At 31.5% G+C, this 26238-nt stretch overlaps 3 protein-coding genes and 1 long non-coding RNA gene across 5 annotated transcripts; all 4 read right to left on the reverse strand.

Moving 5' to 3' along the window:
* Positions 1-11613: 11613 nt before the first annotated feature.
* Positions 11614-12081, reverse strand: LOC105770866 (agamous-like MADS-box protein AGL80). Its single transcript, XM_052630299.1, has one exon. The coding sequence runs from the start codon at positions 12079-12081 to the stop codon at positions 11614-11616; it is 468 nt and encodes a 155-aa protein (XP_052486259.1).
* Positions 12082-12095: 14 nt separating this feature from the next.
* On the reverse strand, positions 12096-16553 carry LOC105770867 (uncharacterized). 2 transcript variants are annotated; one of them, XR_008195915.1, is made up of 3 exons: positions 16377-16553; positions 12840-16261; positions 12096-12477 (listed from the first exon to the last, which is right to left on the reverse strand). XR_008195915.1 is itself a non-coding variant. In XM_012592223.2 (2 exons), the coding sequence occupies exon 2, from the start codon at positions 16231-16233 to the stop codon at positions 15913-15915; it is 321 nt and encodes a 106-aa protein (XP_012447677.1). In that variant the 5' UTR covers positions 16234-16261; positions 16377-16553; the 3' UTR covers positions 15735-15912. The 2 variants fall into 2 exon arrangements, 1 of the variants encoding a protein (XP_012447677.1); XM_012592223.2 differs by lacking the exon at positions 12096-12477 and having other exon boundaries at positions 15735-16261.
* Positions 16554-21313: 4760 nt separating this feature from the next.
* LOC128041395 (dynamin-related protein 12A-like) lies at positions 21314-21921 on the reverse strand. The gene is made up of 2 exons (XM_052631811.1): positions 21757-21921; positions 21314-21661 (listed from the first exon to the last, which is right to left on the reverse strand). Exons 1-2 carry the CDS (start codon positions 21868-21870, stop codon positions 21533-21535), a joined length of 243 nt encoding a protein of 80 aa, XP_052487771.1. The 5' UTR covers positions 21871-21921; the 3' UTR covers positions 21314-21532.
* Positions 21922-23423: 1502 nt separating this feature from the next.
* On the reverse strand, positions 23424-24038 carry LOC105770681 (uncharacterized). The gene is made up of 3 exons (XR_008195703.1): positions 23904-24038; positions 23625-23652; positions 23424-23505 (listed from the first exon to the last, which is right to left on the reverse strand). It is a non-coding gene; the product is annotated as an uncharacterized LOC105770681 (long non-coding RNA).
* Positions 24039-26238: the final 2200 nt, after the last annotated feature.

A 26238-nucleotide genomic window follows, 5' to 3' on the forward strand; every position in this document is an offset into this window, starting at 1 on the left:
CCACTCTCAATCAGGTGACACTGGCATATGGTAATTGGAAATGGAGTTTTTTACTTAGGTTTGTGGATAATAATGTGATCCCTTATATTGCAGGTATTCAGGCTTTGTGTCCTTTTGCCCCGGGCATGACGTTCTGGTATCTAAATGGTCCTCTAATGGCCAATTTACCATTAAATCTGCCTATAATATTTTTATGCAGAACTGTTTACATCCAGTGGAGAACAAATGGAAGTTTGTTTGGTCTTTTGTTGATCCTCAACGAGTTAGACAGTTCCTTTGGCTGGTGCTAAGGAATGATTGCTGACTAATGCTGAACGCTTTAGACTGAGGAATCCATTCTTCGTGTGCTTAGAGACTATTGCAAGGCATGTGAAGTGTGTAAACAAATTATCCTGGTGGGAGTCTGGCCTCTGAATTTTTCCACCTCGTTGTTTGAATGGGTCACCGCGAATCTGAGAAATGATTTTGAGTTAGCTTTTGGGGAAGCTGATTGACCTTCTTTATTTGGAATTATTTGCTGGAAATTGTGGAAACAACGAAACTCTTGGGTGTTTCAAGGGGAGCCTTTCAATATGCATCATATTCTCCCATCTCTGTGGTGTTGGGCAAGATCTAATGTACATAGGTCGGTTGCATCTGTTGGTAATAGTGCAAGAAATACACAGAACCGGGAGCAGAGACCTCCGCTTTCTTGTCTGAGTACATTAAGGTTAACACAGATGGGGCAAGGAATCTGGGCTTGGGGTTGGCTTCAGCAACAACATGGTGATGAGAAATGGTCACAGCACTTGCATGGTGGAGTTGGGAGGATCATTGGAAAATATAACATTGAGCAAGTTGAACTTTGGGCTGTATATGATGGTCTCATGTTGGCTTGAAATGTAAAGAGGAAGAAAATTATAATTGAAACGAATTGTGCTCTAGCTGTTGGTCCTACAAATTCAAAATCTGTGGCAGGTAATCATACAACAAATTCACCACTATACTTTGATTGAATTTTGTATCATACTTTCTCAGATTATGACAGCATTCATATTTTGTACTAATTTTATTTTTAAAAAATTAATTTTATTTTTTATGCATGTGTTTTTATATTTAAGTATTTATTTCATTAAATTAAAATTCTAAGTTAATTTATTAAATTTTAATATTTATAAATTAAATTACCATTAACTATTTTGAAAGAATTTTTTATTAAATTATGTTTTCAAATTAAAATTAATATTGAGTAATAAAATTTAATTAAAATAAAATTTGGTAGAAAATTTTAATAAAATTTAAAGTTTAGCGGTAGAATTCAATTAAATAAAGTTGAGGATAAATTTATCCAAAATTTCAAAATATAATGGCAAATATCAAAGAAAATAAAGTATAGTGGCAAATTTCAATATTCACTTATAATATGATGACAAATTTGTACTTCAACCCAATAAATAATGAAATGCATTGTTTGAAACTAATTAAAATAGACATAATGACTTTTTTGACACTCCGATTTTATAAAAAAATTATTTTAGTCCTCTATTTTATTTTTTACCTCTTTTAGCCCTTGAAGTTGCATTTTTGTCAAATCATCCCAAAATGAATTGAAAAGTTAACTTTGTTGACGTGAAATATATATGCATTGCCTTGTGAATGACATGTTAACATTTAAATAAATTTTAAAGTTTAAATATTATTATTTTTATATATTTTAAATAACTTTAATGATTTTTAGTTTTTAAATTCTATAATTTTTTGAATTTTAAAAATTTAAAATTTAATTAAATGCTTATTATCATCCACGTGACAATCCACATTTATACCACATAAGTAAAATTAAAAATTAACTTTTTCATCCATTTTTTGGATGATTTGACAAAAAATGATGGCTAAAAAGGCGAAGAGTTAAATGAAGAACTAAAATGATTTTTATTTATAAAGTTGGAGGTTAAAAGTCATTATGCCTTAATAATAACACATGCAACATGTACAATATTAAAATGAAAAATTAGATTAAATTGTGAGTAAACCGAAATTTGAACATTAGAATACATTAAACTAAGAATATTAAATGCACTATAATTGTTTATCATGATGTTATCATCAATTTTAGGTGATGTCAAGTTAACTTATGATATAAACTCAATCAACAATATTATTAATACTACAAATTCTATCGCATATTTATGTGTGTGGAAGCTACGTATTTAGAACACATGAATGTATTTAAAATAGTATACAATAAATAATAAAATTATAGTTTGAAACTAATTAATAATAATACATGCAATATGCACATGGAGGCAATAAAGCGTGCATGATAAAATTAAAATGTATAAAATATTTTAAGATAAAGCTTTGCTTTAGTGATAAAATTAAAATTTTATAAACCTAAATATGTTAAAAATATGTGTTTTGAGACAAGTACCATCTATCGAACAGTGCCAATGAGCTCATCGATGGAGAACTTATAAAAAAAATTGGATTTATCGGGTCAATTCTCCTTCTCTGACTCTAGAATCCAACATTGCTCTATCTCCATCTGATGATTAATTTTTACACACACATATATATCTTATTGCGTTAGCTTTAAATGTTTGTAGTTTGCTTGATTTAACATCCTTGATGAGTTTCTCCATTGTAATAAATATTTGGTTTAAAGCCTGATTTACTTTTAATCTATTTCACTTTGTATCTAAGGGTTTTTTTTCTTGGTAACTTTGAAGTCCTGTATTTAAATACCATCGGTTTAATTTAAATTTATTTTAAAATTAATTACTTAATTATAACTATTGATATAATATTCAATACTCGATATCTCGAATGCAATATATGTGAGAGGAAAAGAAGGTGGATAACACAATACATTAATCTTTAAAAATATGTTTAAATATATAATAATTTTCATGTAATTAAGATGTTAAAAAATTAAATATAAATCATTACATTTTAGAGGAGCTAAAATTAAAGTATCATTTTTTTTTTTAAATCCAAAAGTTAAAAATATTAATATTTAACCAATGGAGAAATAAAACAATTGGCTAGCTAGCTCAGTTGGTTTTGTTACTTCAACCTACTAAAACGAAGGCCATAGGTTCAGTTCGATTTTTGCAGGCCGAATTCTCCAAATACTTAAAAGAAAAACATAACAGCCTGAACTGGATGAAAATGTATTTGAATTTGTTGTAATATTTGCTTAGTTGTATTAAGGGAAACACTGAGGTATTTATACATATTTCATATTACTACTATTACACCTCACAATAGGGTTCACTGTTTTGTCTTGACTTTTGGGCCAAGGGCACTAACATTCCCTGTCCCTGGTGCAGACATTCTCTAGGCCTCTTCTAGCTTATCGGACGCTTACCTGTAGAGCACGTGGTCCTTTTTGACCCTGGAACTGACTCTCCCAGCGAACCTCATACCTGCCAGTCACGAGGGAGGGGGTCCTCCTCGCAGACATGGCTTGCAACCTCGTCCTTGCGAGGTTTACGCGAGCTCCCTCTTGCGACCTTGTCTCTGCGAGGCCTACGCGAGCTCCTCCATGCGAGCTATCTCTGCGAGCATCTTGCATTCCTGCGTGGTCCTCAACTAACTGCGGCGAACATTCTTCTTCCGAGTCGAGTTTATCCAGGTCGGAGGTCCAGATCCTTTCGATCATTCGGACTATCAGTTCCCAAATCCTAACATAATTAAGAAAGAAATAATATCAAACTAACAAAAACAAGAGCAATGAGTCTTAAAAGCCATCTATTATTTCAAGTTATTGAGATGACTTATTCAAACACACACCATAGTTCGGTTCGCCTTAAAGACACACCACAAACTGAAAACAAAACCTGATTTTTTGTTCAAACAAAAGACAGATGAACAAGGAAACCGATAAGCTGTTGTAACTATCAGTTTGTCACCTAGATATGCCTTCCATTGCATAGTTATGGACCATCTGTTTCATTAGAGACAATCCTCGTTTCCAGCCGCAAAATCACAAAAGAAAATTCCAAGGTAAAATATCACTAAAACCAAAAAGTTCGAGAATCACGAAAGCTACAAAAGAGCATATCCGCAAGATTTTCCAGTACAGTCGATGAATCGATTACTTCATGTTACATAAATTTATCAGTATAATCGAAACAACTGTGTTGCAGTTCACATGTAGACTCTGATATTAATATAAGTTCCTACACTTCTATCTGCAGATAACTTCAGTATTCACTTATCCAAAAGGAGGAGTAGTATGAAATATAACAATTCAAGTGAACACAGGACAAAGAAAAGCTAAATATTACTTCCTACGGATGAACCAAAGAATTTACAGCAATATTTTTCAGAAAATAGTTCAGTATTTTTAATTTTATTGGCAGCAATTCAAAATAACACCATCTCAATTTATTTAAAATTTTAAATAAGAATAATAAAAATGTAAACAAATATATTTATATTTTTATTGACTAATTTACTCAAAAAATAAAAAAATTTACCAGAATAGGTCGATTTTTGGAAAGTTACGGGAATAGGCCGTTTCTATTGAAAGCATTTTCAGATGATTTGTAGGAAAAGGCTTCCAACTGTAAGCGTTTTCAGCATGTTGCCAGGAAAATGCTTTTAAAAGTAGGGTTTTGTTTTTTAGAGTTAAGGTTTGTGATTTATAAAGCAGGGTTTTTAGATTTAGTGTTTAGGGTTTTGTTATATTTTGGTTTAAATTTTAAAAGTTTATTATATATTATTTATTTTTTATAATTTTTTGAAATGTTAAATAATAATTTTTGAAATGTCAAACCAATCAAGGTTATGTCGGTGGTGTAGGAATCCGGGCCATACAATGTCGTCATGTCCAAATTGAAGGGATGATACAAGTACAACACATCATTAACATCAATTTTGTTGTAATCTGTAAACACATATTTTTTCCATAAAATACAAATTAATAAATTATAAAACTTTCTTCTATTGTATACGTACAGTCTTGATTTAATATTATGAAATGATAACAAAGACCAACTTTAATGAAAAAATAATATTTATTTAAAAACATAATGATGTACAACATCAATACAATAAAAATGTTTGATATTTATTTATATGTTAACATGAGAAGTACAATAATAAAGTAAATCAATCCAATCCTTGGGATCAAAATGTGTGTCACATTAGGGTGGTCGACGGTTGTGAGTCAGATTCCTTCTTGGTTCAACCTTCGGTGTAGGTTGTGGTCTCGGCCTCTCATCTTCTTCGCCTTCATTCGTGGTTGATTGCGATCGGTTGCAATCCGTGAGTCAGATGATCCACTTTGGTAGAACAATGATCTCGGAGGTGTTTGCAGCACCATCGACGTAAGGGTATAACTATATTGTGTCCCATGCATCGATGGCATAACGGCTGGACTCTCGGTTAGTGCCCAAATTGTAGATGGGCTATACACCATCATCGGCATCGTCATCATTGGAAATGTTGATGGCACCGACGTGTAATACCCTGGGGATAGAGGTTCGAAAATAAAACCTAACATTGAAGTAGAAGTAGAAAAATATGGTGAAATATATGGTGCTTCTATGAAAATGAAAGGGTTAGTATACGCACTAGAATAAGACGAGACATACTGGCCAGGGGGTGGTGCGGCCATCGGTGACGGTTCTTGTGTAGGTGCTAACGATGGACCCATCTTGCTAGACCTTGGATGTATAGGCACCCGTCGTGGCCTCCTCATATGCGGTTGTCAACTCCTCGCCTCTTCCCCTAACAAGTATGGCTTGCCATAAACCTTAAAGCATTGCATGTACTCCGAATTGCAGGCTAACTCCAGAGTGACAATGGCCTCGTGAGTAGGTAAAAACTCGAACCTATTATTTCACATGTTGATATATTTGGTGTGGAATATTAGCCAGTTCTCATCCGTCCTCCTCCGCAAGTCGATAGGATGCAGATCATCGAGTTCTTGAGGTTCCACTAGAACCGATTGCCTAAACCCGAATTGCCACAACACTCTATCCGGTTCGTGCATCTCCATGGTAGCGTACACTACCAATGGCACCTTCATATGCCAAATGTTGGGATTCACCAAGAATATCGACGGGATGCATTCTTGAATTGTCGGATCCTCGTATGACATCCATTTAAACTATATTAAAATAATAAAAATTTTAGATATATATATACTACTAAATCTCAAATCAACTACATTAATATTATATAATTCAAATTTTAAAAAATACATATCTCCACTTTCGATCGTTGGTCTAATAGAAGTCGTATATCTCGAAACTCATTCGGTAGTCCTGCGTAAATCGACCCATGGTTCCACCTATTGAAATAATTTGTTAGCAAAATAATTTAATTTTAATTAATTTTATTTGGCTTAAAGGTGCAAAAAGCCCTCAAGCTTAAAAAAAAAAAACAATTAAGCCCCTGCTTCTTCTTTGTTTTCACTCAATTGGATTCTTGAACTTTCAAAATGTATCAAAAGACCTCAAATATTTTCAAAAAGACAATTAAGACCCTACTTTTATTAAAAATTAGAAAAAATATAAAAATTAATATCCATAAAATCTATAAATATTGTTAAATTTTAATAAAAAATTTAATTATTAAAATTTATTAAAATTAGAAAAAATATAAAATCATAAAAAATATATAAAAATTGTAAAATTTTATAAAATCGTAAGAAAATTATACAAAATGTAAAGAAATATAAATTTCCTAAAAAATTTATAAAAAGTATCATACCAAAAGAAGCATTTTATAATTTTTCTATAATTTTTATTGGTTTTTTTTATAATTTTCGCCGTATGTCACGCTGTGTTGCGACATGTGATGACTTTAATTGAAAAAAAAACTAGGGGTCATTAATTTTTTGATAATTTTTATAATAATTTACAATTTTTTATTTTTTTACGATTTTAATAAAAAGTTCTAATTTTTAATAAATTTTAATTTTTTTAAATTTTTATTAAAATTTAATAATTTTTTTGAAATTTATTTTTTTATAATTTTTAATGAGAGCAAGGGCTTAATTGCTTTTTTGAAAAATTTGGAGGGTCTTTTTGATGCATTTTGAAAGTTCAAGTACCCAATTGAGTGGGAAAAAAGTAGGGGCCTAATTGCTTTTTTTGAAGAAGTTTGAGGGTCTTTTGGGGCCTAATTGCTTTTTTTGAAGAAGTTTGAGGGTCTTTTTGATGCATTTTGAAAGTTCAAGTGCTCAATTGAGTGCAAAAAAAAAAGAGGGACTTAATTACTTTTTTTTTTATTTTTTTAAATTTGAGGGCGTTTTACACCCTTAAGTCATTTTATTATGGTAAATATATTATCTAATAAATTTTACCTTGTTACGAGTGAGAATATACAATGGTAGTTCGCTCGAGGACGTAAAAATGGCAGTCGATACCGAGCCCATGATTGCAGTAGTAGCATGCAACCACCAATTTTAATTTTCCATGGTTGTGCCGCCCAACACATCTCCCAGTACAATGTCACCAACACGGTGGACCCCCAATTGAGTTCGTCCGTTTTTCTGAAGTTAATGAGTTTCAGCAGCCACCTTAGATGGACGAGATTTCGCAACTTATCCGACATTTGGATACCCCCGATGATTTGAATGATGTATGCCTGAGTGTGTTGTTCTATTTGGATTTCAGTCGAATCTTTATCGAGCCTACCGAAATTTCTTCTTAACCAACCCATTTTGATCCGGCCTCCATAAATCGTCTCTGGAACCCTTTTCAAAAGTTTGTCGCATATATCTCTCCAATCGGCTGCATAAACTGACCCAGTGACTACTCGCCCATCCACCAGTAACTCGAGTTGTAACTGTACGTCCTCCAGAGTGATAATACATTCGTCGCATGAAAGATGAAATTTGTGCATCTTGGGTCTCCACCTTTCCACCAATGCGCTTACAAGTGTCGGATCCAACTTACACCCCTTACCTACAAGGGCCACGTGCAAAAAACCGACATCTCTCAAGTAGGGTTCAATCAAGGGTAATGGATGAGTGAGTAGATTACAAATATAGGCCTCCAAAACTCGATCTTCTGCTCATTTAGGTAAAAAACATACAAAATATTAAATTCAAATATAATAAGAAATCTAATAAAAAATATTATTACCATTTGCAATTGATTAACGGAAATGTGGTTGTCATTAAAACGAATTGGAGAACTGGTCATTGCTAATCTCGAAAAACATCGAATAATTTCTAATAGAAAAAATAATTTACAAAAATGTTAAGATAATTTTAATAAATAAAATAAAATTTAGAGAGATATAAAATTTGAGTGAGAATTTAATAGGGAATTGGGAGAAATTGGAGAGAGATTTGAGAATGTGAGAGAGAGTTGAGATTGAATTGTAAGAAAAATGAAATGGGGGGTTTATATAGGAAAAAATTGGACCGTTGGGGGGGGGGGTCCAATAGCCGTTGGAGAAAGTAGCCATTGGAGGTTACCATTGGGGGAAAACGTTTCTAACTGGAAGCGTTTTCCAGTGACTTGGCAGAAAACGCGTCCAGTTAGAAGCATTTTCCTAGTAACACGCTGAAACCGCTTATAGCTGGAAGCGTTTTCGTAAAAATGACTTATTCCAGTAATTTTTCCAAAAAATTTACCTATTTTGATAATTTTTTTTTTATTTTTCGACATTTTGAGTAAATTAATATCTTTTATTTTATTTTTATTTTACTTATATTTAAAAAACGTGTTAGCTCAACTAACGAAGTAACTTAATAATCTCTATTTCAATTTTTTATACATTCTATTTAAAAATATTTAAAAACATTATCATTCTTCATATATTTGAAAACTTATTTTAAAAATATTTATGAAAACTTATTTTAAAGAATATTTTTAAAAGTAATTAGTATGGTATTAATGGACATATTATTTGTTGTTTTAGTATGGATAGGTATCGATATTGATGTGTTTTGATGTACTATTTCAAGTTTATCAATATTCTTAAATATTTTTCAGTATATACATATTTATAGTCTAATTTTTAATTTCTTGATAAATTATATATACATTTAATTTTTTTTACATATATATTTATAGTCTAAGATTTTGTCTTCATAATCTCAAAAGATCTTTGTAAAATAAAAGTTTACACTTTTTAAGTTTTTGTTTTTGTCTAGCGGCGGTGTTAGCCTCCAGGCTAACTACTGCCCGCCTTTTTCTCCTGCTCATTAACCATTTTTTTTCTTTTTCTCATTCACTTCATACATCTTCTCTATTTTTAATTTGCAAATCTATTTTGTGGGTGTCTTTATTGTCTTCACAAATTGTGATGGACAGATGATGGCTGGTGCCTATCATTGTTGAAACACCATTGACCACCAACAGTTTCTTTTAGAAAGTGGGTAGCTCTTCGTTACTTCTTCATCTGTTTCTGTTTTGTAAGTTTAAGAATAATAAATTTTTTTCATGAGTCAGTTTGGACTCGTGCTGTTTTAAGTTTTATATGTTTTTGTTTGTTTTTCCATTGTTTAATAAGTCTTCACTTTTAGAAGTTTTTGTTTACTCTTGTAGTATCCTTTTTAGTCTTGCTTATGCATGTAGTCTTGCTTTTGTGAGTAATTTTGGGATGGGTTTTGTTACCGTCCCCTCTAGTTCAGTGGATGCTTGGTTCTTTTGCCAATTTATGCCTAACGTTTTGAACCATTCGGGGCTGATCTTCTTATTGTATTAAGTGCTTGCAATCAGTCCTAATATGCCGTTTTTGAGTTATGGCAGAGTCAATTGTTAATATACCATAATGTTCTATTGATGCTAAAGCTGAAGCTTTTGTTGTGTTGATAGAGCTTGTCCTTTAGCGCGTACAATGGGTGTTTGTTATTTTTTCCTCCGAATTGTATGGTCTCATTTATTGAATGAATTAATAAATTTCTCTTTTAAAAAAAATTCTGTCTTCGTAAATTGTTACTGTGGTAAAAAAAAAGAAGTTATATATTATATAGACAAGCAAATATATGTTAATTATATCCATATAAATATATTTACATGTAAATATAAACTTTAAAATTATTAATTATGTTGAATAATTGAATTTAACAACTTTTAATTTTATATATAATTATAAAAAGGTACAAACCAATATTGACTAAAACGAGTTACAATACACCAAAATAATAAACGATCGAAATTTTAACCGAAACAAATCATATACTACATAATATTGATTTAAGACCATAACATTATATGCCTGCTGATATGACGGGTACCAATATGGTAACAACCATCATGATATTTTCTGCATTTGTTACTTTTTCTTTCTTTCTTTTTAACAAAATTGCATCCTAAAGTGAAGAAAAGGATGCATTTATAGCTCTAATTGTTGTTCGGGAGAGTTTGTATTCCCTTTCTTATCAGCAGTCTTTAATCATCAGCAATATATTGTACTGATGATACCATAACCACTGTACAAATAAATTGCAATACTAATAATCATCAGCACGGTAAAAATAAACAAGCTCATAAATTTTATCGTAGCTTCGCATTACATGGATGTGCTAGGATGCTTTGACCTATTTGGGTTGATGAAGGAACATGGGGCAGTGCTTAACTATATCTATATTAGATTCACAGGATTCTATCTGTTATTAGTTATGGAGGGCTTGTGGATGAAGGATTACAGCGTGCCAATGGAGCCCTTCTATCTTTTCCAAGAGCATTTGTATATATGATATATGTGCATCTGAATGTGAGGTTTCTTGTAATGGGTTGCATTCCTAAAATTTAAGAAAAAGTTGCATCCACAGGTATGACTACCTAATATTTAAAATGGAAAATTTTCAGTATTAGGACCAAAGTGAAAAACTACGCTGGGAGTTCAATTTAGCTTTTAAAAAATCTCTCTTAATTTTAGGAGGATGATATATAGATAATATGTACATATGTGCATTTATTTTGGAGTTTCAACTTCCTTGTTTTGCAAGGTGTTATTGAACTGCTTTTATCTATCCCACAAGCATTCTGTTTGACAATCCATTCTCCTTTACAAGCTTCTGTGCAAGTAGATGATTCATTCTTCATTTTCATTCATCATAAGTATGTGATTTACCTTTTGAGTACTGCAGATACTTTGAAAGCATGAATAAATTGCAATACTAATAATCATCAGCACGGTACCATATCCGAAATAGAATATATACATTCATTATTGTAAAATATATCTACTTAACCATACTAAAAAAAATTCATATAAAACTATTTAAACCCCACAACAATATCACATTCCATATAGTACGAATGATCCCCATTTGCCAAAGAAAATCCTCAAGAAATTGAAATGCTAGATAATTATTATGAGAACTTTACAAATCTATCCTACTCGGATTTAGTAAGTCACAGATATGAATATATTTCCGATGAATATATATTTGGAAAGTCATATGCCCATTACCATATTCGAATATGCGCCGAAAACATACGTTGAATACGGATACTTTACGGAAAATAAAAGAGTCGAGCAAATACAAAATGAAAATGAAACAAAGCCAAAGTTTATTCATGTAGAGCAAAACAGATAATTCTTCAACAAGCAAAAGTACTATTCATAAAAAATCTAACTGGATAAACCTGTATGCTAAGCATGCTCTACTTTTATTTCCATTTCTCAACCAACTTGATTAGGCCTTTAAACTCCTTAACTCTTAATCTTATCGGTGATAAGCTTAATATTTTCCTGCAATTGATAATCCAATTCTTTCAACTGCTCTAAATTATTCCAATCACAGTTATTTTCACCTGCCATGGTTTCGGCCAAAGCAAGTTCCTTCTCCAGCTCTCGGTTTTTCTTTTTTCGTTTCTCTAACCTACCATTCAACTGCAATATGCTTCTTTTAAGAAGAACGGTTTGGTCCATCATATTCTTACCTCGTTGCTGTGCCGGTGAACTCTTGAACTTTTTGAGAACTTGACATGCTTCGGCTTTGGACGGCCAAACATCCGGTTGTGCATCGTAAGAACTGAAGATTATAGCACAAGCAGCAACACCGCAAAGGGTTGTCAGTTCACTCAGCTTCTTCAGCAGCCCGGCCTTTCGCTTCTTTAGAGTCGTTTTCCTGGCATATTCGTTAGAAATCAACTCATACACAGTTGCCTTTCTGCCCATGGTTAGGAATACAGAGAAGGTATTAATGCCGCGTGTCTACGCCCCTCTGGAAAAATTACATATATAGATGGACAGCCTCAAGCATATATGGTTAAATATCATAATGTGGTAACATTGTAACTGAACAGCTCATATTTTTTTCACGAGCATATTCTAAAGTGGGGCCACAATAAAACTGATAAATCGAGAAACCTTTCAAATATGACAATTTTAAAGGATACCTTACTAATTTAACAGAAAGCCTTAGGAGGATTTCGAATTGTAGCGTTTTTCATGGATGAGTATATGGCAAGCAATTTAAAAGGGACAGCTAAGGAAAGATTGCCCACCATGTATGTAATGTACTAATGCGTGCTTGAATTTGTACTTTAGACGAGGACAGATTCTTTTTATTACCTGAAAATGTGAATGTAGGAGAGCATATGCTATCATCATGTCACATAACTGAGTACAAAGCAGAGAGGGGTGAACTTGAAAAAGGCTAAAAGTGAAAGAGAAATGAATTCATCTATTATTAATTTCTTCAAAAAGTTGTATAGGGAAGGATATTCATTGTGAGACGTTAATAAATACTAAAAAGCAAATAAGCAACATGTATTTCCTAATCAACATGGAACAGATAATTGATTTCAGAGAGAGAAGTCACCTCCAGAGACATAAATAAGGTTTAAAAGAAGAATTCAACCTTTAACAGTCATTAACCAGCTATGTAACTTGTGATCGTTCACTATCAACTCATAGAAAAGATAGATGATTACCATCTGAGGATGCTGATCACACGCCACTGAGAACCAGCATAGTTCATCGGCAATTTTCCTGGAAATTCTCCAGAAATTACATCAAAGTCAATAAGTAAAGGTTAATCATCTGTAATAGTGACCACAAATCAACCCTTTCATTCTTGATGGTAATCTGATGTCCTATCATTCAGTGGTCATCTTCAACCCACCGCTGTTTATCACCATAACAAAATAATAAGGCATAAGGTGAAAACATTCTAATGAAAGCAAGAATGAAAAGTTATGAGTTTCTGAAAACAATTTGTTATGGAAAGAACTTTCTATTCAGCAGAACGGCAGAGCAATAAATTAAATAGAGGACTCTGAAATGCTATATGTAGAAACAGATCAACTTTATAAAAGATCCATTATTTAACAATTATGTTAGAATGCTCAAAGTCATAAAACTTATCCATTCCTTCGTCAAACAGATTGGATCGCATGTATGCTGTGAAAAGCATGTCCTCACGCAAACACATGCTCAATCAAACAAGCACAGCCATGCACAAAGTTTCAGGTGTATTATGTGCAAAATTATGCATTATGGAGTAAAAAGAGGGGTATACAAAGCAAAGGCAATAACATACGGGAAAATATCATGACCAAGTCAGTACATTGGGCATTAGTTTATAAGGAACGGCAATAACATACGGGAAAATATCATGACCAAGTCAGTAAATTGGGCATTAGTTTATAAGAAACACCAATAACAGTATTTTCTACCATTATCCTATTCCATGGAATTTTTTTGTTTAATGCCTAGTTTTTAATAGGTGCATTATGGATGGCATAATCCAAATGAAAGGCAAGAATTAATTCAAGTGTTTAGTTTTGAACCATAAATTTCGTGCCGGTAACCCATATGTGGAGGCAACTTTCTTAGATATGATTACAGCCAGACACCAAAAAGTCAAGAGCTACCAATTACATTCTTAAGAAATAGGCATCTCCCTATAAGAAAACCAAATCTTTGAGTTTTGATGCACACCTGAATTTGCACTTGCTTTGCATTGACAGTTGGCTTGTCACTTATGCAGAGTTTTCTGTCCAACTCCAAACAGCTTTCCTTAATCTGTTTTTCACATTTCTAATGGGTAACTTCCAAGTTTCATATTTCATTTCCTATAAATGCTTCTCCAATTGAGTGCATCATCACTCTTCCAGATTCATCATAAAAACTAAACTCCTTCAAGAAAGAAATTCAACAACTTAATATCTTGCGCCTACTAGTAGTCTCTACATGAACCATATAGTAAACAACAAAACAGTAATTAGATCTCCAGGAATTATTTCCCTCATGTCCACCTTTGACAAGAGTTACAATTGTCATGTGATAATCAGGGCAGGATTTCAAATTCACCGTAGCAGGAGGTAGGTTTGGTGATCTAGTAAGTCTGAAAGTGATTGGTAAATTATCTGTGATAGTTCATCGCTGAGCTCCCTTTGGCTCTGGGAGTAGGCTTCTCAGCAACATACCTAAATTTCCTTCTTTATCCAAAATCTTTTCAACCTTGCTTGGTTAATTGATTCTTAAGATGAGAGCTAACCTAAATACAACTCAGACCAGGTTCCTTCTTAACACTTTACTGTTGCATCTGTTCGCTGACACTAGAAAGCCACTTATTTGCATTCTTGGGGTTCAAATTCAATTATTTTCCTTGCAAGTTTCACAGTTATGGTGTCCTTTACAAACCTTAAAAGCACTCAACAAGACTCACCACATTACTGGATTATATCCCTAATACCGGATGTGAGGATGACATTTTCTACCGCTGCTAGCCTTCCAGCATGCCCAAAGAGGTCAACACAACAGAGAATAATGCTCCACATTGGTTTCAACTTCATAATCTTTCATGCTTTCAAAGTATCTGCAGTACTCAAAAGGTAAATCACATACTTATGATGAATGAAAATGAAGAATGAATCATCTACTTGCACAGAAGCTTGTAAAGGAGAATGGATTGTCAAACAGAATGCTTGTGGGATAGATAAAAGCAGTTCAATAACACCTTGCAAAACAAGGAAGTTAAAACTCCAAAATAAATGCACATATGTACATATTATCTATATATCATCCTCCTAAAATTATGAGAGATTTTTTAAAAGCTAAATTGAACTCCCAGCTTAGCTTTTCACTTTGGTCCTAATACTGAAAATTTTCCATTTTAAATATTAGGTAGCCATACCTGTGGATGCAACTTTTTCTTAAATTTTAGGAATGCAACCCATTACAAGAAACCTCACATCCAGATGCACATATATCATATATAAAAATGCACTTGGAAAAGATAGAAGGGCTCCGTTGGCACGCTGTAATCCTTCATCCACAAGCCCTCCATAACTAATAACCGATAGAATCCTGTGAATCTAATATAGATATAATTAAGCACTGCCCCATGTTCCTTCATCAACCCAAATAGGTCAAAGCATCCTAGCACATCCATGTAATGCGAAGCTACGATAATCACTTACCAAGAAACTACATCTGAACAGTCTCTTGAAATGTGAGATCAGCAGAGTCTACCTCACTCCACTTATCATACATGAAACCTATCCACGACCACTTTGAATGGCAAATCAAAGAACCTAATCACCAATCTTGTTGATGCTAAATCTGCAAGAGCACTCAACATATTGGAGATAATGAACTCATCTGGTCATCCTTCAGATGCCAGCAGTTCATAAATCATATTCAATGCGCTTTCAAGTTGCACATCATGAACATGGCCAGAAATCATGGATGCCCTTGATACATGATAGAGTTCATATTTATGCCACATCTACCTTCTACCTTTAAGTGTCAATGCATCTTATAATAAACATTTAGCCATTACAATTATTTAAAAAAGTATAAAGGAATGTCTCACATCCACATTGTAAGAAAAATAATGTAAAGAATAGAATTAATGTTCATTTTTTTCTCCCAAAATTCATACACACTATCTTCATCAATACTAGCTAGTTCATCAAAAACCTTAATAATGCATTCCCAAACTGAATGTGAACTTTCTTTTTCCTACATAAAAATGGAAACTGAACTTTTAACGTATAACTACTTGGGAACTTTATCATCAGAGGTTGGAGCCTTTTTAACAGATGTACCAGAGTTTGCTGCTTCTTCATTTTCGACAAGCTTCCGGAGTCTTTCTTGAAGGGCTCGCACTCGATCCTCAGTCTTACGAAGTTTCCTCCATCTGTAAATAGTCCAAAGTGCCAAGCCGCCATAAACAAGCGTGTAAGACCCCCATACATAAGGATACGTTTCAGCGTGCTCCTTGATTTTCCGATATCGTTCCTGCACCAATTCCGCTAGGCTAGCCGGCGGAGTAGCTGTAGTTTCCTGAGACGCTTGCCCTTCTCGCTGAGTCGCCATTGTCGGCCTTTGAATGATTATCAAACCCCTGCCAAGTAAGAAAAGGTTTTAGAAATGGAAATTAGAATAAAAAGATTCAAAATCAAATTCATAATCTTTCTTATAATCAAAAGTTCAACAACAATTTGGCAGGATAACTTAACCTCGGTTGCTCGGACTCGTCGTTTACGGCGCCAAACCGCGACACTCACTGACACGAGCGCGTGGCCGGAGCTCGAGAAAAATGAAGAAGAAACAGTAAAAGAAAAAAAAACCCCGACGAAGATGGAAATGGAGATGGCGGCGGCGGAAAAATAAATAAAATTAATAGGGCTTGCTAATATCTGATCAAAATATTTTCGAATTTTCAAATTTTATTCTAACAAAGTTTAATGGTATAATGCTAAATTTAACCTTTAATGTTTACTCTTTTTATCACTTTAGTCCTAATTTCTTTTATGGCTGCATACCTCACCCTTCAAATTTTAACCAAAATAAAATTAACTTTTAGGATAAAATACAAGAATAATCATCAAACTATTGAATTTGTTTTATTTTAGTCACTCAATTATTAAAATTTTCAATTTAATCAAACTTTTCGAAAAGCTTATGTAGAATTTTCGGTATTTCCACCTAATATTTCAAAATTTGCACAATTATAATTAAAAAGGTTGGCCATTAAATAATTTTGTTTCCGTTTTGGTGCGTTTTGCCTATGGAAACATAAACAAAATTGTTTTAATTCGTAAACCCAAATTATATTACTTGTTATCGTGGGTTTATTAAAGTGTATTGTATTGAAGAGGTCCTGAAAATGTTCAAAGTTAGTGTTTAGTGATGAGAGAGTTATTCAAAAATTTCGAATAAAATTAATGGTGGGTTTGGATGGGTGATGCGGTGCATTTAGTTTATTTTTATCTTAGGTTATAATATTATTGTAATATCTAATCTCATTACTATCACTATTTTTACACTAATTACAGGTAAACATGCTGCTCATCCAAACCCACTCTAAGTTTCTAGTTTTAGAAGTATGTGTTGAGATTGATTGAGAGTTGGAATGTTTGAAACTGTCCATGAAAGATTGAAGGGTAAAAAATTAGAAAGATGAAAAATATAATATTTTTATAGGCGTGCTTGGTAGGAAAGATGAAAAAATAGAAAGAAATATTTGTTCATTACTTGGTAGAATTAAAAAAATAAAATAAAATATTTAAAAAAATACATAATTTTAAATTAACATACACCTCTCTATCATTTTTTTTCTCCTCTCATTTTTCCAATTTGGAAATTTTGAATTTTATGCATTGCAATGGAAAATGATCATAAACCTATTTTATTTCTTCTCATTTTTCTTCTCGATCAAACTAACTCAAAATTTATTTTTTGCCACTTTTCACCCACCCAAATGCCAAGTTGACCCAGAAAATAATTTTTTAAAATAGTTGCTTTAAAATATATTTTTTAAATTGTAAAATTATTAAATTGACCCCACAAAAATATTGTAAAAATATTTTATAAAAATAAATTATTTTATAGGAAAATAAATTAATCTTTTCCCACTCACCAAAATTTAAATTTTCTTAATATTTTTCTTTCATCATTTACCACTTTTCTCCCAAATTTCTCTTATTTTTCACACACTCTCCAAAACTTAACTATATTTTAATACTTTTAAGTCGTCTTCCTAATTTGGTAACAACTGATTCTTTTCTTTACAAGGTGTATTGATTAATCTCTAAAAAAAAAAGATTGTGACTTGTGATGGATTAGGATTTTTTGTAAAGTTTAGTTTTATAATTAAATGATTTTGGGATGTTGATTTTATATGACATTCTTAATCTCTTAATTTGGTAATAACTTTTAGATTTGTATTAATACAAATCTTTGAAAAAATTAGGATTGATTGTATTTATAATCTTGAATTTCATGAATATTGATTAGAAATATTTAACATTATTGTTTAGAAATTGTTGTTGTTAGTGTGAATTTTGTGTTTAGCATATCGCATTCTCATGACAATAAAAAGAATTTATGTGGTTTTTGTTTTGTGAAAAACTATTTTTTAATACAATGCCTAGAATTATCCAAAATATCTTCCCAAATCTTAAATATTAGTTATATGTTGGCTTCATGAAAAATAAATTATTAATAATGATTTTTTGTGTTATTAATTTATCTTATATTTAGTATAATTTGTCATAATAATTATATTTACTAAGTTGATATTTGATAAACGAAAAAATTAAATAATGAAAAATTAAATACGGGAGAAATTTATAAATATTGAATTTATATTATAAAATTGTTTGGTATATTAGTAAAAATTACAACTACATATAATTGTATTATTTGATAATAGTAAATCTTGATTTTGAAAATTATTCATTTCAAAAAAATTGAAACTTTGATAAGAGGAAGATAATTCAACAGTTTCAACATATTAGAAAGTGTTATGTACAATTGTGAAAAACTATGAGTTATTAGAACTTATTTGCTGTATATTTTCTATTAGTTATTATTTTAATAATTTTGTAATTTTTTTTACATTTAACTATATTATACATTAATTTATCAACTATTAATATTATATATTAGTTTATAAGAATTTTTTAAAGGTTTTATTTTTTAAAAATATTTGACCCTACACTTCAACTTTTTTGGCTCTGCCACTGCACCCAACCAAACACACCTTTAGGCTTTGCTTAGCAGAGTGAAAAGAAAATTGAAAAAATGGAAAATTGAAGGGGTGGAAAAATAAAAAGATGAAAAAATATAAATATTGTTTTCATAAGTGTGCTTGGTATGAAAGATGAAAAAATTGGAAAGAAAAAATAATTTTCTTCCTCTCAATTGCTTAGTAGAGTTGAAAAGTGAAAGAAAATAAAATAAAACAATTGAAAAATGCATAATTTGAATTAAAATACAATTTTCTCTCATCTTATCATTTCAATTTAGAAGAATTGATTTTTATGTATTGTGATGGAAAATGATTACCCCTCTTTTTTTCTTTCCTCTCACTCTTCTTCCCAACCAAACACACTCAAAATTTATTTTCTTTCCAATTTTCCACTCCCTCCTCTCATTCATCTACTTTTCCACCTAACCAAATATTTTTGAGTGCTTAATTGAGAGAAACAGTGAGAGGAAAGAAAATAGGAGGGGTGGTCATTTTCCATCTTCATCCTAATGCATAAAATTCAATCCTTCCAAATTAAAATAATGAGATGAGAGAAAATGAAGGTGATGTGTATGTTAGTTCAAAATAATGCAAATTTCAAATATTTTATTTTCTTTCCTTCCATTTTTCAACTCAACCAAACAAAGGATTAAAAGAAAAAGTAATTTCTTTCCATTTTTTCATCTCTCCTACCAAGCATACTTATGGAAAGAAAAATTTTGTTTTCCATCTTTTTAGTTTTCAACCCCTTCGATTTTTCATTCTTTCAATTTTCTTTCTACTCTACCAAGTAAAGCCTTAGGGCACGTTTGGTTCGCTGTATTGGATTAGAGGTGTATTGGATTAGAGGTATAATGGAATAGAGGTGTAATGGAATAGAGGTGTAATAGCATAATGGAAAAAACTAAAATGACTAGAATACCCTTAGCATAAATTTGTTTAGGTAAATGATTATTGTTATTATTATTAAATTTTAATAAGATTATTAATATAAATAATAAATAATTTAATCATATTTTAACATAATTATTATTAAATATAATTTAATAAAAATATATAATTTAATAAAATTCTTAATATTAAATATTCTTATATGAATTTAATAAAATCATAATGTATAATACTATAAAATATAATTTAAAATAATTATTATTAAATATAATTTAATAAAAATATATAATTTAATAAAATTCTTAATATTTAAATATTCTTAAATGAATTTACTAAAATCATAATATATAATACTATAAAATATAATTTAAAATAATTATTATTAAATATAATTTAATAAAATATATAATTTAATAAAATTCTTAATATTAAATATTCTTAAATGAATTTACTAAAATCATAATATATAATACTATAAAATATAATTTAAAATAATTATTATTAAAAATGTAATTTAGTAAAAATATATAATTTAATAAAATTCTTAATATTAAATATTCTTAAATGAATTTACTAAAATCATAATATATAATACTATAAAATATAATTTAAAATAATTATTATTAAAAATATAATTTAGTAAAAATATATAATTTAATAAAATTCTTTAATATTAAATATTCTTATATGAATTTACTAAAATCATAATATATAATACTATAAAATATAATTTAAAATAATTATTATTAAAAATATAATTTAGTAAAAATATATAATTTAATAAAATTCTTTAATATTAAATATTCTTATATGAATTTACTAAAATCATAATATATAATACTATAAAATATAATTTAAAATAATAAAATTTGAATCGATTAAATGATATTTGAATTGATTTGATAATATGAAATAGTACTACTAATGCATATATGTGATATGTGATTATCAGTAGCATGTAAAAGACCATGCGAATCGGTTTATAAAAGCTTGGAGGGTCGATATGGAAACTTAGCGAATCAGTAGATTCGATAAAGAAATGTCATGTTTTTTTATTGAATTGCTAAATGAGATAGTGAATGAAATTAGCATATGGATCATGAATACATTGTTTGAATTGGTTAAAATTGAATTATGCATCGCTTATATGCTTTAATTTATTGCATGTATTAATTTATTTTTCATATTATTTTTCATATTATTTTTATATCATGTATTAATTTATTGCATGTTTGTATTATTGTATTTAGAAGTTGAGTGATTCGAACATTATATCGAAAAACCTTCCAAGTTAATTTTCTTGAGTCAAATTATTATATATATATTTATATATCTTATTCAAAATATGACTAATTTAGAATCAAATCATTATATTCCAATATAAATATCTTAGTCAAAATATGACTAATTTTCCGAAGCATGGGAAGAGGATTTATCTAGTAATTTTAAAATTTATCTCAAAAATGCTTAAATTAATAAATTGCAAAAAGAAAAAAGAAAAAATCGAGACGTATTTGGGTCAGACTCAAGTTATTTCTAAAATGTGTTCGGATGCTTAAATTAATGAATGAAAAATCACATAAGCGATAAAGTGGCAAAACATTTGCATATTATACAGCTTTAAAGAAACTCAGAATACACAACAAATGATGTTTGCATTCTAAAATTCTTAAAAAATATATTGCTTTAACGAAAATACAACAAAACAGATCCCAATACCATGCCTCATGGATCTAAATTTACCCACTCTTACTTCGACCAAGCGACCATATCGATTTCAGCTTGTGCACTCCTATATAATTCCAGTCTCTTCGCAAGAGCGGATCGGCGTTCCATGATTGCTGGATCCTCATTCAGTAATGCCGATAATCGTTTTTGCTACAAAAGAAATTTCCCAGAAATCATTCACTGATCATCTGTTTCACCAAAATAAGTAACAGACGGTAAGTTGGTTAAGAGAGGACATTTCTCACCTCCAGTTTACCCAATTCCGTGTAGAAAAAGTCAAGCAGGCTTCTTTTAGCTTCATGGACTTGACAATAAACAATGGACTTTGGAATCGAGTGGCGCAAAGTAGCGCAGACCATATTTACGTAAGACAAAACTGTACTTCCTGTTCATACATTGTTAGGATTTGCAGCAACAATGTTCAGCTGTCATTCTTGCACAAACCATAAAAAATGTACACTGCAAAGTTATTGGAAACAGAGGAAGTGGCAATTTGCAGCAACAATCTACAATCCACTTTTCCTAGGATTTTCGAAGAAGTCACATATAAAATACGCGTTATCCTAAAATATTGTTGGCAGTAACATCGTTGTAAATCTTATTTAAGTAAATTTTACTAGAAGGAGCACACAATAAAGATCAAATGCATTTTACCTTCTTAATGTAAGAGCGAACCATGTTCTCAATATCTTGCACAATGCTCTCGGGCTGACCCTCTACATTTAGCAAGATAATCAATCAATTTCAGATAGTATCATACAAATTAATCAAGAATTTCACTGATCATGTTGCAGCGGAAAAGCTAAAAGGATAGGGTTTAAAGTGATAAAATGGTATGGCTATTATATTTGAATTTAAAATGAGAAAGACAATTGCACTTTGAATATTGCACTTCTTTTTTAGGTCACCGTGGAAATATGTTGCAGACAACGAATAACAGTAATATAAGGCTTCAAATTTTCTAGGTGTAAATTTACTAGGCATTACAATATTAGACACCTTTAAGCCTTAGTGCTAGAAGTTTAAATGTTTCAAGTCCAGAAGTTATTACAATACTAAGAAACGAGATACTGAACTTCAAGAACTAGTTGTTAGGCTATGTCAGATTTTTAATGCAGCCAACTAAGGAAAGATGCAGTTAGGGGCAAAGGGAATTGCATACAAGTTATGTTGCTCATATTTGTTCTTACTTACATGGTCGAGAAGTGGAGACATAGCAACAGCATTGAATAGACGTTCAGTAACATAGGTCTTGATAAGAGTCAACGTTCTTGTGTCCCATAGCTAAACATTTACAGAAAAATGTAGAATCAAGCAGAGGAAATTTTAGCCAAAGAATAAAGAATCTGGGGTTATTTCAGAAAATAGTCATAAATGCTCAAAAAACTTGTGAGGTTAATAAGATGCATCACCTTGGCAGATTTATCTAAGGAACCAGTAAGGAAGTGTGAACCGTCTGCAGATTTTGTAAGTGATGTTATTGTCTTTTTGTGACCCGATTCCTTGTCAGCCTCCCTAAGTAGTTTTCCAGTCTAGAAGACAACATCGACAAATCCAACCCGAAAGATAAGATCATTTCAACACTGGACCAGACTAACCACAGCATAAGACTTAAAACCATGCTAATTGGACTTATATTTCAACACTCAACATTGAAAACAATGGCCCCTTCTTTCTCATTAAAAGATAGAAATGAAGTAAAATAAACACAGCATAACCATTTTCTCAAATGAAAAATCATACTCTTAAGGCATATAGAGGTCATTTTAATGACTAAAAATTGGCAATGGTGTCAATCTTTATGTATTCAATCAGTTGAGACCCAACTATTATACAATAACTGCTAAAATTTTACATTTCTAACACAAAGAAAAAGCGCAACCCATCAGATTAAAAAAATCAACTACCTTCACATGGAGATTGTGTTGGACCAAGGATCATCACATTGAAATATCGCATATTATCCTCTGATGGTGAGGCACTAATTCCAGGCGCTGTATTTAAGGGAAAAACAATAAAATTAAACATTTTTCAGCCCATAACATTTAAACAAAAAAAATCGATAGCAAACAATATTTAACAAGAATTTCAAAAAAAGAAGCAAAGTATTTACCTGGTTCACTGAGGAGACGCTGAGTTTCCTATTTAGATCAAAGATAAAGAAACAAAAATTAAGCATGAAACATTGACATAATTCACAGAAACAAACTAAGAAGACTTAAAACAATTTACTTAAGCTTCTGATTCATTAAAACCCCAAAACAATTCAACTACCAAATCAAACTCTAGAAACACAAAAAAAAGGACACACTATTTTTTTAAAAAAAGGAAGATTTTCTGAGGGTTCCAATGAGGAAACTGAGAAGGATGAGAGTGAGATCGAAAGAGAAACCTTAATGATTCTTCGAGGGAGATTAGTGTTGGCCATTGGCGAGATCGATGGGAAGGAAAAATAAAAAAAAAGTATTTGAGGGTTTTGGGGATCTAGAAATGGAGAGAGATAATAAAATACCAGTGCCATGCCATGCCCACCACACGTGAAAAAAACCTATATAAAAAAGAGAGGTAAAAAAGAAAAGGAGAAGAGGCGATGAGAGTGGAGAAGAAAGCTAGAAGGAAGAAACAGAAGACATGGATTTTGGGTAAAACAGAAGCGGGAATGGGGAGGGTAAAACAGGGACCAAAACTGAAGCAGCGCCTAAACTGAGCTCAAAGAAGGGATTAGAAATCGATGGATTTCACTGATTAGGTCAGTAATAGTTTAGCCCCGTAATAGTAATACATTGAACCAAACAACGGATTAGAGGCGCAATAAGTGGGGCCCACCGATTAGGGGTGTATTGGCATAGCCAATACACCCAACCAAACATAGTGTTAGAGTTTGGGTTGATTAAGGGTTTAAGAAATGGAAAAAATATTTGGCACACTTGTCAGTGAAGTTTTTCGACTCCACAAGCACGATCAAGAGTTTATAAGTGTCCAATAGAGTATAGTAAAATATTGAAAAATATTGAAAGAAAGTGTAACACCCTAAACCCGGCCTAGAAGTTTAAGGCAAATCTACATCAATGCGATGAATATAGGTTTCGATAAGAATTCAAAAAACACTCAAAACTTTACTTGATTTGTAGCAAAAAATTTTTTGGAGTTTTAACTTTGAAAACCAAAAATCCATTTTAGTCGACTTAAGTGATTTTGTAGTTTCGTGTTAGAAATTATCAGTTACTGGCGAGATTATCAAAAAGCAAGGGGGTTCAAAAACATATTACAAACCCAAAAGATCAAATCATAGTTACATCAGTGCAAAAACAATCCGGTCCTAAGTCAAAAGTTTACCTGAACAGATAAAGATAAGACAAATGGGTGAGCTACAAAGCACAATATATAACCAAACTCAAATACAAATAAATAGATCACAACATATAAACCATAGTAACATAGAGAACTTAATAGTGGTCATATAACCCGCACAAAACAGATCCAAAGTATCACAGAGATTTCGACAATGGTAGTACAATAGAACACAACAAGATAAACAACACTAGAACAGAACAGAGAAGAACAAAACATCAAATGTATGTCTATATCGATGCAATATTTTTCAAAACAATTAGAGTGCAGATTTATCAAAAAAACATCCTACCCAACTCCGCTACACACCAAAATAGAGTTCCTCAGAACTCGTCCAACCAAATCACACCAACAGATAACTGTGGACAGTGCCACCTGAATTTGTAATTAAACTGCCAGATCAGATACATGTAGTCAAGCCACTATATCACAGTTAAGCTGCCAGAACAGAATTGTGGATAAATCACCAGATAATGCAGATCATTAAATTGCTAGAAACTTTCTCCTTTCACATTATCTCAAATCCCATGCAATATGTCATGTCATGCATATATAGAGTCAAAGTGATAAGCATGTAGGTCATGCTATCGTACAATAACAGAATCAGTAGGCATGAGAGCTCATTCTTTGTAAAACTGATTTATCAAACCTCAACAGATCACATCAGATTGCTATGAAGTCATATGCATGGTTATACATTAGAATTAATACCAATCAACTCCACATATTCTTATATCACATATTCTTAATCAACAGAGTAACATAGAGGCATACCATCACACTTAACACAATAAGAATTGTACATGGATAATTCATATACCTCAACGTATCCAAAAAAAGGTACATTATACATTAGCAATCATTTTTACTTATCTTAATTCAAAATAGACATACGTACAGATAGCAGATTATACACTAATAGGTCAACAATTCACGAGTTTTATAGCTTAATACAAATCATATAGACCCTACGGAAGGCCTATATTTGATCTAGACAGCGTTCACGGCCTTAAGGAAAAATTTCAGAATTTTGACCCTCACGCCCATATGGATCCATACGGCCTGCGTGTCTGGCCCATGTGGCCCACACGGCCTAGCACATAGTCGTGTGGCTCACACGGCCTCGCATATGGTCGTGTGGTCGTAAATAGTGAGTTACACGGCCTGGACACATACCTGTATGACCCTAAATAGTGCCTCACACGGTCTACCACACGGTCGTGTGGCGTCGGAGGCCATGTTTTTCGACATTCGCAAATCATAGAAATTCAGGTTTTTGGTACCCACCTTATACAAATTTGATATAGAAGCAACACATATGAACTCCCGTCCCTAAAACGACAATCAGACCTTAATCAAACGATCCTCATAACCAT

Source organism: Gossypium raimondii, chromosome 5, assembly GCF_025698545.1.
Source record: "Gossypium raimondii isolate GPD5lz chromosome 5, ASM2569854v1, whole genome shotgun sequence".
NCBI lineage: Eukaryota > Viridiplantae > Streptophyta > Magnoliopsida > Malvales > Malvaceae > Gossypium > Gossypium raimondii.